General features: G+C 39.8%; 1 protein-coding gene across 1 annotated transcript in view; it reads right to left on the bottom strand.

Annotated features, from left to right (window-relative positions):
* LOC105490872 (PKHD1 ciliary IPT domain containing fibrocystin/polyductin) overlaps positions 1-14,454 on the bottom strand; it is a 472,028-nt gene that overhangs the window by 383,907 nt on the left and 73,667 nt on the right. The window contains 3 exon segments of the mRNA XM_071096950.1: positions 1,895-2,045; positions 8,396-8,615; positions 13,807-13,950. Of these exon segments, the coding sequence (XP_070953051.1) occupies positions 1,895-2,045; positions 8,396-8,615; positions 13,807-13,950 (515 nt within the window).

The raw sequence follows: 14,454 nt of genomic DNA, 5'->3' as shown, positions 1-14,454 counted from the left end.
CTTTCCATATTATTTTTTTAATCTCCTTCAGAACATGGTAGAGAACTTCGAATATTGCTGAAACTCAAATGTATGTCACATAAGGATTTTTAAATGAGTGAGGCATTTAAGCCTAAAAAATTTCAAACTTAGACTTTGAGATGATAGGAAATTAAATAAATCTAAGAAGTGAAATGATCTAGTCAAAGCAGCAAGCACTATAGAAAAATAAATTCATGTCATTTTCTAGCACTATGACTAGTGAAATAGCACTGCCAATAATGGCTAACATTGGACACTTATCATGTGTGAGATGCAGCTCTCAGTGGCTCACACCAACCCTATGAAGTGGGAACTACTATTGTTCCTACTTTACAGATGAGAAAACTGAAGTACAGAGGGGTTAAAGAACCTGACTGAAGTCCCCCAGGAAGCAAGTGATGTATTCAAACCTGGGCAGTCTAGCTCCAAAGTCCATGCACTTAAAAACTAGGTCAGCCCGCCTCTCCCTCTCTTTCACAAGCATTTGCTCACCTAAGCATCCCAACACCACCAGGTTATTACGCGCCCAGCAGAAACTGAAGCCCAGAGAGGCTTAAAGATCCCCCAGTGTCCCACAGCAGTCTCAGCGCACGACAATACACTTGTGAAACGTCACTGACAGCTGACTGCTGAGAAACAGGCACAGAATAAAGTGGAAGTGCCATTGGGGGACAGCAGCTCTGGAGAGAATTAAAATTGGCAGTAAATTGAAAGGAAGAGGTGTTTGTGGGGGACACAATGAAGCGAGAAGTGACAGCCCTGGGCTATCACCTGAAGGGAAAGTCAAGGCAAGGGAGAAGCCTGCAGAGGCCACAGAGTGGACGGTGAGGACCCAGGAGCATGGTAAGGTAGGCACGGAACAGTTTAGGAAGGACAGAAAAAAAATGTTGTTTGCCATCACATACATGTTCAGCACCAGTACAAAAGTTATAGAAAAACACACATTTTGAAGCCAGGGAACTGACTTTTGGATTAGGATGGTTTGACTGAAGCAGCATTCACAAGAGAATCTGGTATGGCGAGTGCCACATAATAGGCACTCAATAAATGTTTGTTCCAAATAAAAGAGACAAAAAGAGAAAAATCTGAGAACTGCTTTCATAAAGAGAAAGACACCTAAGGGAGTAGGTGCTCAATAAATATTATTTTTTATCTGTGTGCTGTGAGAAGCCTGGGGAGCTGTAAAAGATTACCTGATCCATTTCCAAAGAGCCCTGAGCCTCTGATTGCAATTCTTGCAAATTCCCGGGGAAGGCTGTGGAATTCCTCCCTGGGGACTTACAAACACACTTTTAGAAGAGCCACTTGGAGGGAGTGGTTTAGACAATTTCAAAATGGATGAATTGAGGCAGAGAGGCTAGACCAAATGACCCTGTGGTCCTTTTCATTTCTGATGTCCATGTAATCCCCTCAGAAGCTGAAGTTTCCACCCTACTCCCGCATGGCACAGAGATGAACCGAATGGACCCGCAGACATTGCTGTCCCAACAAGCTGAGGATGGCTGAGTGATTTGGGAACCTTCCAGTAGGGCCGGGTTAAATCGCAGGCCAGTTATTTTGTGAAGAAATAAACCACAGAGAGCCCCTTTCAAACATGCATGCAGAAATCAGGACAAAATGCCAAGGAGATTATCTGCTCAGAATTTGCTTTAAAAGAGCCTGGGCAGCACTCATTTATTTTTGGGAAAATATATGATTAACCAGAGTTAACTATGAATTCAGATATTGTGCATTAGACCAGCTCCTCAAAGTTTGAGCGCATTTAATATTATATATCGCTGCCATTTGGACTAAATTGTTTTTTTAATGTACACAATATTACAAATTTAATTTGAGCTATTTGAATCAGTCTGTAAAAAAGATTTGATTATACCTGAGTGTTCTGGCCCCAGCGTTTCCGTATCTCAGTAATCTTGACGGTAATTGGCTGATTGGGCGTCTCACACTCCATCTCTGCCTCAGTTTCCATGGTAATGTTACAGGAGCTATTATAGATGAGAACTTCATCTCTTTCCACTTTAGGGCTGAAACGAGAGGGGAGGTTAAATGGGGTGTCATCAATCTTAATGAAATGCAATTATTTTTACTCTTATTAATCATTGCAAGCCATTAGCTTGTGGCAACTACAGGCCACCATTTGTCAAATTTTGCAAATTTCTGTAATTTTGTTTCCATTATTTTATTGTTTATTTGTTTTTCCTTTTATCTGCACACCCTGCAATGAAAATGCACATGGTAAATATCTTTCACTGAGGCCTTTCTCTTTTCTGAATCTATTAAAAACATTAGCAAAAGCTACCTCTAGCCCAGCTTAACAAGAAATGCACGGACAATACTTCCAGTTCCCAAAAGGGAAACAAATGTTGGGGAGAGTTTTTGTTTTTATTTTTTTTCTTTTCCCCTTCCCTCTTCCTGCTCTTTCTCATACTTAGTGTTGGGGGAGTAATTGCCTGGATCCCCCTAGGGCAGATGGAGAAATTGGAAAACCCACACAACTGGCTAACTGGTCCCTAATTCCAACTGTGAAAAAATGAGCTCATTTAGGCTTTCAATTCCCTCTCCCCAGCTGATGGCAATGAGGCTCTGTTGCTAGCAGTGGAACATTAACTTAGTAAATTAATTAAACTTACTTAACAGCCCAGACTAAGGAGATTCGATATATGTGCCAGTTATACTACCAGCCACTCGCTTTAAAAGTCCTCTTGCTTTAAGGGGAGAAGCCAGACTGGATTTAAGATAAAAGACAGCAGTGTAGCATTACAGAAAGTCTAAAAATATGCCATCTAGAGAAGGTGAGGGCATGGATAGTGAAGGGTGTCATCCTCAACAGGTGTGATATTTATTCAAGAATCATCCTGGTTGTAGGCATTTTTGCAACCAACTCAAAAATTATCAGTAATAATGCATGATGTTTCATATTTGTCAACAATCTCATATGTATGATCTAATTTCAGCCTATAAATTAGGAAGAGGTATAAAAAATGTAACCCAAAGAGATTAAGAGATTCTCAGAAAGTCGAACACAGAACTATGGTAGCTCTGAGGTCAAAACCAGACGGTCCTGTTTCCCAGAGCAGTGCTCTCAAGTTTTGAAATGCTGATTGTACATCAGCCAGGAAGATGGCAGATCCCATGGGAAGACCAGGAAGGGTGGAGACAAGGGCAAAAAGGTCACCAGTTGAGAAACTGTACACCGTGTCAAACCTTATCATCTTTTTTCAAATCAATGTCAAAATGTTTTCTTCCACAATTTGCTAGAAATAATGAGCGGGATAACTAGTACATCTCACCACTTAATCTTCTCTTCATGCTAAAATGTTCTCCACTCTGTAACTACCTAAGGCATGATTTCCAAACCCAAAGTCCTCTAGACCTAATAATGTAGATTGGTCAATATGTTAACATAATGCCACTCAGATCTGCAGGCAGATTGTTTGGGCTGACCACTGGGGCTCTGGTCCACCTTTATCTGAGCTTCCTTCTCACGGCACCTGACACTGCGTTCATTTTGAAGGCCACCATGCTTATACTTAGATAGTGGTCAACTCAAAGTCTCAGAGCTGCAGTTTTCTGAGGATTTCACCATGCTGTGCTTGTTCAGACGATTTTCTGAGAAGCACTGGCATGTAAAGCTTAGGCTCAGAAGCAGATCAGCTGGATCTGAATCCCAGGGCAGATAGTTACCATCTACATGACATCGAAGACATTACTTTGCTAAGCTTTGGTTTCCACATTTATAAAATGGAGTTGCCAATAATCGAGTACCTATTTTGTGGAGGTGTTGAAGAAACTGAGCAAAATGAAGCATATAAACCGATTAGCATGGAACCTGGCACACAATAAGAACCCAATAAAGGCAGCTCGCGTTATAGCTGTTAGAGGTAGTAGTGTTAGTAGTATTATCGTTAAAAATGTAAATGTGAAAATTTACATTTATTATTGTTACATTTCTCTCACGGTTTAGACCCATTGCTCAAATTCATTTTGAATCTGTAGCCTGTGATCTAGCTGTAAATCCATTCACTGATCCTTCGTCCACAGGGCAGACAAAGCCACAGGATGAATCCATCCTTTGCTCCTGGAGCGTCAGTCATATTCCAAGATTCAGAAAGGAAAACCAAAGTAATTTAACTTTTAAATTAAAATGTAATGTAATATTTAGATCAATATAGAAATGTGATGGAATCAAATGCAAAAGTCACGCAGACTTTTAAAACTCCTCACTTCAGAGCAACTTGAGGCTTGTGTCAGGCCACTTTGGGCTTTGCACCTAGAACCTTTTTTTGCTACTGGGGGTAGAGAAGTTGTTGGAATAGTTTGTGAAGGTCTCCCTCTGTATTTATATCATAAGTCACTTATAAACCTATCAGAAAGGAAATGAAGTTGGTTTCCTGCACCATCACATTCTTCGTGAATCAGTTTCCAGATGGCTAGTTTCATTTCTGAAGGCTCACAAACTGATGAATAGTTCATTCTAGAATTTTGTCAGGGATAACATCAAGTTTAGTTGTCTAAATTTCCAGAATTCCTCCTTTTCTTAGGTTCATAGAATATCTGCCCATCACCTCTGTTATGTGACCCCTTCTCATGGTTCATTGTCCGCAGTAGGTCCTCAATCGTAAGAGTGAGTTTTTTGTACCCAGTTTATGAATAATTTCAGACTACAAACTTGAACTCAAGGAAAGCAGTGACCAACTTCCTTTTACAGCCTTTCTTGGCCTTGGGCTTCCACTCTTCTCATAAACCTTCTTATGCCCTTTCCTGACTCTTCACTGGCAGAGGTACAAGTAAAATGGGCTGAGTCACTTTGCCCTCTGTTTGCCTGTTAGAAACCGACTGTTTTCGCGAAGCATGTTATTCTTGCTCTGAAAAGAATTAAACCCCTTTCTGTTAGCTTGGACTTTTTGTTTACCAGCTTCAGCTCACACTTCTTTCCATATTTGTAACTACCTTGCTAGAAATTTTTTTCATTAAAAAGCCATCACCAAAATTAGCTGAGACACCAGGATATCCAAAATAGATTAACATTTACAAAATTTCAAAGCTTCTAAGTAGCTAGCTACTCTTCCATGGTTTCTTCCACAATAATCCTATGAGCTAAGAAGCACAGTTGACCATATTTAAATATAAATATAAGCATATATATGCGCAACATAAGCATATATATAGAGACACAGAGATCAATATATGTACAGATATAGATACAGATATACATGCATACACACTGCACACACACAAATATTTATTTTAGGGCATGTGGTTAAAAATATTGGGTAAAAATGGTGGCAAAGATTGTACTAGAACCTAAGACTCCTGACTCCCAAACTATCGTTCTTTAGTTGATCTGATTAGACCCTAAAGTAAGCAAGTAACCTTGGCTGTGCTCCTTAGGATAGGGAAGGAAAACACTTTGCAGGCATTCTCTCTCCCTCACTTCCCCTGAAATTGCTTCCTGTGGCTCTGAAACCTCACTGAACCCACACAGCTCAGCCAGGGCTCTCACACTGAGGCTGCCAGGACAGCATTGCACTAAGCACACTGCGTCAGAAGCCTTGACTTCCAGTCCCGATGCTGCCATGGCTTGACTGTGTGACTTTGGGAAGTTACTTAATCTTCACTTACAAGAGATTCCAAACTCTTTACTTTGGCCTTCAATGCCTCACATATCTCTCCGAGCTCATCTGGGGCCACTTTTCCTCCTTCTCAATCTACTCCTACCCTCCTGGCCTCTGAACAGTCATAAAACTCAACAGTTCTTTTGCATTTGCTGCTGCCACTGCCTGACCCTCTATAAAGACACCTGCTTCTCTTCCTAACATAAAAGACTTCTTCAGAGAAGCCTCCTCTGAGTACACTCTCTAAAGTAGCCCCTCTTTTTCTATCACTTTATAGCACTTATCACAACACGTGATCATCCTGTTTATTATCTGACTTTCTTCTCTACCCTTAAGGGCAGGGACTTTCATGACATCCACCATCAAGCCACCAGTACCTGTCACAACACCTAGAACAGTGTAGGGATGTGATCAATACCAGATAGATGGATGGATCATGGATGGATGGATGGATGGATGGTTGAATATACTGGATGGATGGATGGATGGATGGATGGATGGATGGATGGATGGACGGATGAATAGACAGGGTACAATTTTTGCCACAGATGCACTTCTCCCTTCCCCATAGTTGTTATGGATGTCAGGGAGATACAGCATTGTGTTCCCTGGAAAAACACATAAAAACTCAATGAAGAAAATAAATATGGTCAGTACTCTAGCCTCCTAGAGATAGGCACCATCAACATTCTTGGATACATCTTTCCAGCCTTTTCTCTAGTAACATATATGTGTACAAACATACACACTATGTACAACAGTAGGATCAAATTGATATACTCTTTTGAGACCTATGGTTTTCACTTCTCAATATATTATAAATATCTCCCTGTCTGGTTAAATATTCTACATCCTAATTTTTAAAGGTAACTTAAAAAATATCATTTGGATACATTCTTTATTACTAAAATTTGTCTCATTGTGAATTTTTTTTGATACCTGAAACTTCAAAGAACATAATTGTTTATAAATATTACACATTTCTATCTGCTTTCTTAAAGTAAAATCCTAGAAGAGAAATTGCTGGGTCACAGAGTGTAAAGAATTTAAGGTTATTCGTGAATCGGCAAATTGTCCTCTGACGCTTGCACTTCCCACTGGCAACAAAGACCACTGCCAGTTTCCTCCACTCTCATCCCCACTAAACATTGTTTAAATCATAGGGCACTTATTGTAATTCTTACTCAAGAAAACATACCCACTTTTGCCTACTGCAATAGTCAGAACATTGAGCAGCACTACTGAAATAACATTCATAGGGAAGGGTATAACTGCTAATGGGGTCTGAGGCTCAGTTGCCTCAGCCGCCCCATACAGTGAAGAGGAAGAGCATGGAAGAATTCCAAAGGAAGAGTTTTGGGGATTCAGATGAAGTCCCTGAATTCAATGGAGCCAGGAACTACTGACATGTACTTTCTGGTGTCCAGCATCAGTAAGTTCTGAAATCTAGTCTCACCTGAGTACAATACCCAGTGCCCCATCTCCTGTGTGAGCTAAACAGAGTTCTTCTTGCCCTTTTAGAAAGCAACCAGCCAAGGAGTTTCCTCTTTTCCTCCAGCTAAACCTGAACCTCTGGTGCCCAATTCACACTAAAACACAAACTGTCTCAGGACATCCCAAAGTCAGACTGCCATGAAAAGAGCTGGTTATCTCTTTCACTGTGGGGAAGTGGTCTTGTTTAGTTTCATATTTTACAAGAAAAGAGGCTGGGCACAGTGGCTCATGCCTATAATCCCAGCACTTTGGGAGGCCAAGGCGGGTGGATTGCTTGAACTCAGGAGTTTGAGACCAGCTTAGCCAAAATGGTGAAACCCCGTCTCTACTAAAAATACAAAAATTAGCCGGGCATGGTGGTGTACACCTGCAATTCCAGCTACTCAGGAGGCTGAGGCATGAGAGTACCTTGAACCTGGGAGGCAGAGGTTGCAATGAGCCAAGATCGTGCCATTGCACTCCAGCCTTGACGACAGAACAAGACTCTGTCTCAAAAAAAAGAAAAAGAAAAGAGGCCTTCATTAGATAATCAAAGGTAGCCACTCTATCTAGGTAAGAAATAAAGACGTTTACATGACAATATTCAGCCATGAGACACCGCCCTATGTAGGAAAGGAACTCCTTGCTGAAATGAAAGCAATCCAGAATTACTAACATAGTCACACTTCTTTTTTATTTGTTTAGAAAAGGGGGATTCACTTGGAAAGTTGTAGTATTTATTTGTCAGGCTCTTTTTTAAGTTAAAAAAAAAAAAAAAAAAAACCCTTACATGCCTATGGCTTCTAAATCCTGGATCTACAGTAATTCCGCCTATGCAACCCTCCTTCTTTTGAATAAACATTGTACAATCTTCTGGATTTCTCTATGACTTTTTTTCATACTTGTGAATCTGTTTGGAAAGAAAAGAAAAAGGAAAGCGGGGAAAAAAGCCTTCTGTTTTTCATAACGTCTAATCTTTTTCCCCATTGGCATTCACCAGATGTTGCTTTGGATTGGAAGATAAATATTAAAATCTAAGCAAGAACAAAGCGAGCTGTTTACTGGGCAGATTTTTCAGATGTTCTCTTGAACAGTTGAAAAAGACAGGAGATGCTTTGATATGCAGGCTGGCTGGAATCCACAACGGAATGGGCCCTCCAAGAGAGTTGTAGCCCCTACCACGGCTGCCAGTCCGCATCCCACCCAGCCTACACTCTCTGATGGCTCCATCAGTCCATTGGCCAAGCATTTGTGGGGAAGTTCAGGGAGGGAGAAGGTAAGGTTACCTGACAAAGAGGCCTGAGAACGATGGAAACATTGACTCCGCCCAATGATCTGGCACAAAGAGGCATTGGGAACTTTCCTCACAAATGTAGAGGTAAGGCCATGATTCGAGCATTCGCTCTGTCCCCACGGCAACTGTCAAATCACACTGCACATAGGTGTGTCTGGCAGCCTCACAGCTGTCCTCCTCATGCTTCAGGCCACACAGGAAAGCCAAGGACACTGCAGGAAACAGTCACCGTTAGAAAAGAACCACAGAGAGGACCGAAGGCCTCTAGTCCGTTTCACAAATGAAGTTCCTATGTCCTCCCTTGACCAACAGGAATATGAAGTTAGCAGTTTACTTTTTTTTAAATGTATTATGTATGTGTAATGTACACAGAAAAATGCAAGTATCATTTTTGTAAAATATGAATAATCATCATAAAAAAACCTCTGGTAAATTTCCCAGCCAACATAAGATATAAAACACTTGTAATACACTTAAATTTGTGTGTTTCTCCCCAAGTCCGTCCCTTTCCTCCTCATTCTCAGAAATAACCACTTGACATTTTTTAAATAGTTTTATCACACACGTTTGTATCCCTAAACCAGAGAATGAGTTTTACTTGTTTTTGAACTTTATAAAATATGATATAAGATAAAATATTCTTGGGCCTGCTTTTTGCATTCCATATTATATTTTCAAGATTTATCCACATTACTACATATAACTATTGTTAATACATTTTCACTGCTGTTCAATATTGTATTGCATGAACCTACCACAATATATTTATCTATTCTCTTATCAATGAACTTTTTGGTATTTCCCAGTTTTTGCTACTAAAAACATGCACAAAATTTCATTTAGGGTGCATGCCCATCAAGGAAATTTCTTATTCAAAGAGCAGGTACAAGTACAACTTTACAAGATAGTGTCATACTGTTTTCCAAAGTAGTTGTGCCATTTTGTGTTCCTACCAGCCGTATTTGTAAGTTCCCATTACTCCATATAATTACAAGCACTTGAAATTATCAGACTCTTAATTTTTGCCAATCAGGTGTGTAAAATAGCATTTCATTGTGGTCTTAATTTGCATTTCAATCATTACTTTTAGGTTGACCAATTTTTTTTTTTTTTTTTTTTTTTTTGAGACAGAGTTTTGCTATGTTGCCCAGGCTGGAGTGCAGTGGCACAATCTCGCCTCACTGCAACTTCCACCTCCCAGGTTCAAGCAATTCCACTGCCTCAGCCTCCTGAGTAGCTGGGACTACAGGTGCACACCACCACGCCCCAGCTGACTTTTTTGGATTTTAGCAGAGACAGGGTTTCTCCATGTTGCCCAGGCTGATCTTGAACTCCTGAGCTCAGGCAATCCACCTGCCTCAGCCTCCAAAGTGCAAGGATTACAGGCGTGAGTCACTGTGCCTGGCCAAGTTGACCAATTTTTTATGTTTGGTAACAGTTCATATTTTCTCTTCTATGAAATTCCTGTTTCTCTCATTTGCCCATTTTTCTATTGGGTTGTTTGTCTCATTGACTTGGATAAGTTTGTGGATTTCTTGCTTTTCATATAATTATAAACATTAACATGTTATAGAGATAAAAAGCAAGTATTTGAAGCAGTCTGACTCTCAGGCCATTTTTTTCTGAGTCCTGACACACATATAAAAAGCACATCAAGAGGCAGACTGGGAACAATCTTTAACTAGAAGATGAACAAAGCTCCACATGAGATGGTTCAGGAGCAGCTCTGTCTGAAAACCTTAATAAAGAGGGAAAAAGAAAAAAATCTCTGTAGCCCAATTCCTCTGTAGCAAGCCTGCCCATGTGAGTATGCAACAAAGGTTGGTTATCAAGGGCCGTGGGCTTAGACCTGTGCTTCCCCGCCTCATTACAGTGCTGCAGCAAGGGTTACATGAGATAAGTACATAGGAGAGGGTTTGTAGTTATGCAATCATGCCCAAAGAGTACTATTGTTGCTGTTATATTCTAAAGCACCTGGCACCTAGGAGGTTGGCTGTGAATGTGTTTTGAATGAATTAGAGCAATAAAAATGACTGACAGTAGGACTCTTGTATGAACAGACAAAACATAAGAACTTTCCAGTTAGTAACCCCTAAGGCAAATAAAAACAAGTTCCACACCTATAAAATAATGAATTCATTAAAAGTGATTAAGTAGATGCAAATTGACAAGCTGGATTATGAAAATCACCCAGGGCTGGGGATCAAAATCCACGGGTTTTACTCAGAGTTTTGCCACTAAATAGCTGTGTGACCTTAATCACTTTCACTTTCCCTGCCTTATGGAAAAGTTAAAGTTTCCATGAAAACATCACGTGGTATAATTCAAGGTATAAACGCAAGAAAGCGAAAGAGCAAAGATTTTGCTCATTTTAAACAAACACAAAGTATTAGTTTCACCTAACAGGATGTTTTGGCAACTCATTACAAGAACAAGTAAATTTCTCCTATTGTTAGAAGTACAATTTGTGGGGATGGTAAAAATGGGTGACCCCCAAAATAGCAAAAGCACATTTGTAGAGCCCCCTGCTTTAACTCCCCCTGCCCCACACATGTAAAGAAAACATATTAGTCCTGTGGCACCGGCATAAACAGAACAATAATTAGGAACGTTTGAGTTCAGGGTCATTATCTGTAACCTGGAATGTGAAACATCACTCTATTGTACAAAGTCAAACTGAAGAAAAAAACTCAAAGCATGGGTCAGAATTCAAAGCGACCTTGGTAAATGAGAGAAGTTAACAGAAATAAACAAAAGAACAAATGAAAAGAGTAAGATAGTAAACTACAAAAGAAAAAAGGAAATCATATAAATATGAGGAAAGTCCAGCTGTGTGCAGCCATGGTGGAAACACGTGCGCACACACACGCACCCCTTGGGATAACAGTAGGGAACAGAAAGCTTATTAACCAGCAAGACGGCGCTATAATTTTACAAACAAATATGGGATCAGATGACACACAGGCATCTTACGATGTTATCCAATTTGACCAGAACTTCCTTGTATAGAACAGCTTCCTCGTTTGGAGCTTCAAATCAGAAAAGAATGTAGGATTTCGGAGAGGGCTGAGAAGTGAGATACTAAAATGCTTACTTGGAAAGTTTCTGATTCAGTAGGACCCAAGAATTCACATTTCTAACAAGCTCCCAGGTGAGGACCCTGCAGCTACTGCTCCAGGAAACACACTTCCAGATCCACCGCCATAGAGGAACTGAGATTACTCAGCTTTCCAAAGAACCACCCGCTGATTAAGATTGAAAAAATTAGAGTAGGGGAGCATCCATTAGGCGGAGGATGGATTTCTCTGAGAAGAGCAATTGCAAAACACTAGTAAGGGTTGCTGCTGGGAAATTCTCCTCTGAAAAATCTTTAAAAATACAAGTGATTCTTAGCTAACTTGGTTGTACTCAATCCTGTCTGAAAATGGAGAAATTAGTAGTAGTTTCTAGTAATGTCTAAGACATATCCCCTTTGACAATTTGATGTCCATTATAGACCTGCTTCCTAGGGGAAAAAAAAATACACAATCATATACTCGAAATGCTTCATCCAGTTTCAGCAGGTTAACAGAATCCCCAAATCCCATCTTGGATCTTAAGTAAGAAACCTCTGGAATTGGCTCTCACAATTTCCTCTCAATCTTTAGACATTCTGATTGAAAGTCTTTTAAAAGACTTTTTTATGAAAGGAAAATTAGTTAAACTATGCATTTCTCTAGTGTGCATTGCACAATCAATGAGTGTTTGGTGACACCTAGTGGCCATATAAATAGTTACAGTTTCCAACTCATTTTCCTCTTTAAAAAAATCAAGGAATGCTGAGTTCTTTTCTAAATCTTTCTAAACACAATAATTTTTTCATTATTCTTCCCCTAGAAGTTATAAAACCTAAAATATCACAACTTACCTGACCCTGAAACTTCATTGCCTTTTGTCTTATACTAGTTGAAATTAAGTGTTTTGAAATAGTAACACGGGGCTTTTAAAAGTATATTAATTTGAGCAGTGTATATGTGAAAGCTTTTTCAAAAAATGTAGCAGTATTAGTTAAAAATTAGAGCCTGTAAATGTGCAGTCTTAGCTTTCTGTTTCCACTCTTTCCCAGTCTTTCATTTATTCCTCATCGAGCATTAATTTTGCACATATCCTCGACAACACTGTTCCAAGCTGAGGAGGTAGAGTAGTGAATCAAACAGACAATGTTTTCAACTTCAGTCTTCTATTGTGTCCTAAATTTCCCATTGTGGAATCTATCTCTCTTCCATAATGTTGTGCTTATATACATGATGATAATAGGAAACTCAGTTTCTAGCATTTTAAACAAAAATTTTTTTCTCCTCCCCTTCTTCCTCTTCCCTCTTCCCCCTCCTCCCTCTCTTCCTTCTCTTCTTTGTATAAGACAACACAGCACAAACTTCCATCACAATAGCATTATCCATCATTAAATTCTCGTCCAAGCTCAGGTGATGTGGTGCTTTTATCATTCTGTAAATCTTTAGCCCACATTCAAGTTGCAGACAAATAAGTTAGGAATAAAACTTACAACACTACACAGAAAGGAGGTATGTAAATGGTTAAGTGCACCGGTACAAGATTTACGATTAGGCAAACAAGATAATCACCTGGCTCAATATGAGCTATCTCAAATGCAGTAAGGTCCTGTAGTAATAACAGGAATTTCTTCCTTCTGACTCTTTTTTTCTGAAGCTCAGTGGGGTATTACCGTGTGTTGTGAATCCCCAAGCTTTGCAACTTCCTCTCTCATCTCTTTCCCCACAAAGACATGGCTTCTCACACCACAATTTATATGATGGCTACGCAGCTTAAAGTAGTGAGCAATTGTGGTGTTTCACTGAATAAGAAATAAGTAATTACGTGAACATTGGAGAACAAGAAGACAACATGAGTGTTGGCTCTTTTGCCTGTAATAAGAAACCGAAAACTGAACACACAAAGCTAATTTTCAAGTGATATCCAGCTTGACAATCTCCATCCCTTTACTGGTACCTCCAATAAGCAGATGTCTTCAGCAGCCTCACCTCAGAACAAAGCCAAGAGCTTGTTTCCTCCGTGACTCCTATAGCTGTCATTGAAACTAATATTCAGAATTCAGAATCACTTCCTCCGTCATCCTAAGACTGCAGTTAAGAACACCGGTGATAAGTGTTTCAATATTCACCTAACACTGACCTATTAATATGACAAAAGTTATTATGAATCATTGTAACAGGTGGCCCCAGATTCTAACTACCATTTTATATGGGGAGTAGAGAAATTCTTTTCCTAGGCACACATAGAGAAATTAGTAGTCAGTACAGCATTAATCACAAAAATAGAATTAACCAAAGAATATCATTCCCATATATATGCTTTAAAATGTATGTGTGTGGCATCTTTACTCACCATCCAGGGGCAGAACCAAGCAGCTGAAGGCAGACACTGTAGCATTAGCCAGGACTCGGCAGGGAGCACCACACACAGCAGCTGAGACATTCCCTGGAGAAAATCCTGCTCCAAACACATGCACCAGCCTTCCACCCAGGCAGCCTTTAAAGACAAAGGTACAAGCTCATGATCATACATGCAAACCTCCCTTCTCTACTCAACCCAAAATTCAAACCTTTGCTTCCTCACTACCCATCCTTCTTTTCACATCCTCAGAATTCACACAACTGGCTAGAGGTGCCTGCTGGCCTCAGTTTCCTCTCCACTCAGGCTCTGGCCTTGGTTCTGTCTGATCCCAATCACATTCAACACCCTATTGTGCTTTATATAGAAAATTAATGCTTATTTATAGTTTTTAAACTTTTTATTCAAAGAGCCATAAAATGAAAATAAAAATTCCTCCAACCACCTGACTCCCTCCCTGGAGGTATCCAGGTATAGAGTTTCTTATGGCTCCTTCCAGAATTTTTAAGCATCTATGTTTCTGATTCAAAGGATTATTCTATCCATATCATTCTGGAACTTGCTTTTTTGCTTCAAAGTATAGCATAGATATTTTTCCAAAACTCTATGGATAAGTTCATTTTAATAGTTACTTAGAATTCC

Source organism: Macaca nemestrina, chromosome 5 (genome assembly GCF_043159975.1).
Source record: "Macaca nemestrina isolate mMacNem1 chromosome 5, mMacNem.hap1, whole genome shotgun sequence".
NCBI classification, from domain to species: Eukaryota; Metazoa; Chordata; class Mammalia; order Primates; family Cercopithecidae; genus Macaca; species Macaca nemestrina.
Note: the sequence above shows the minus strand (reverse complement) of the source record. Positions and strands in the feature narration are given on the sequence as shown.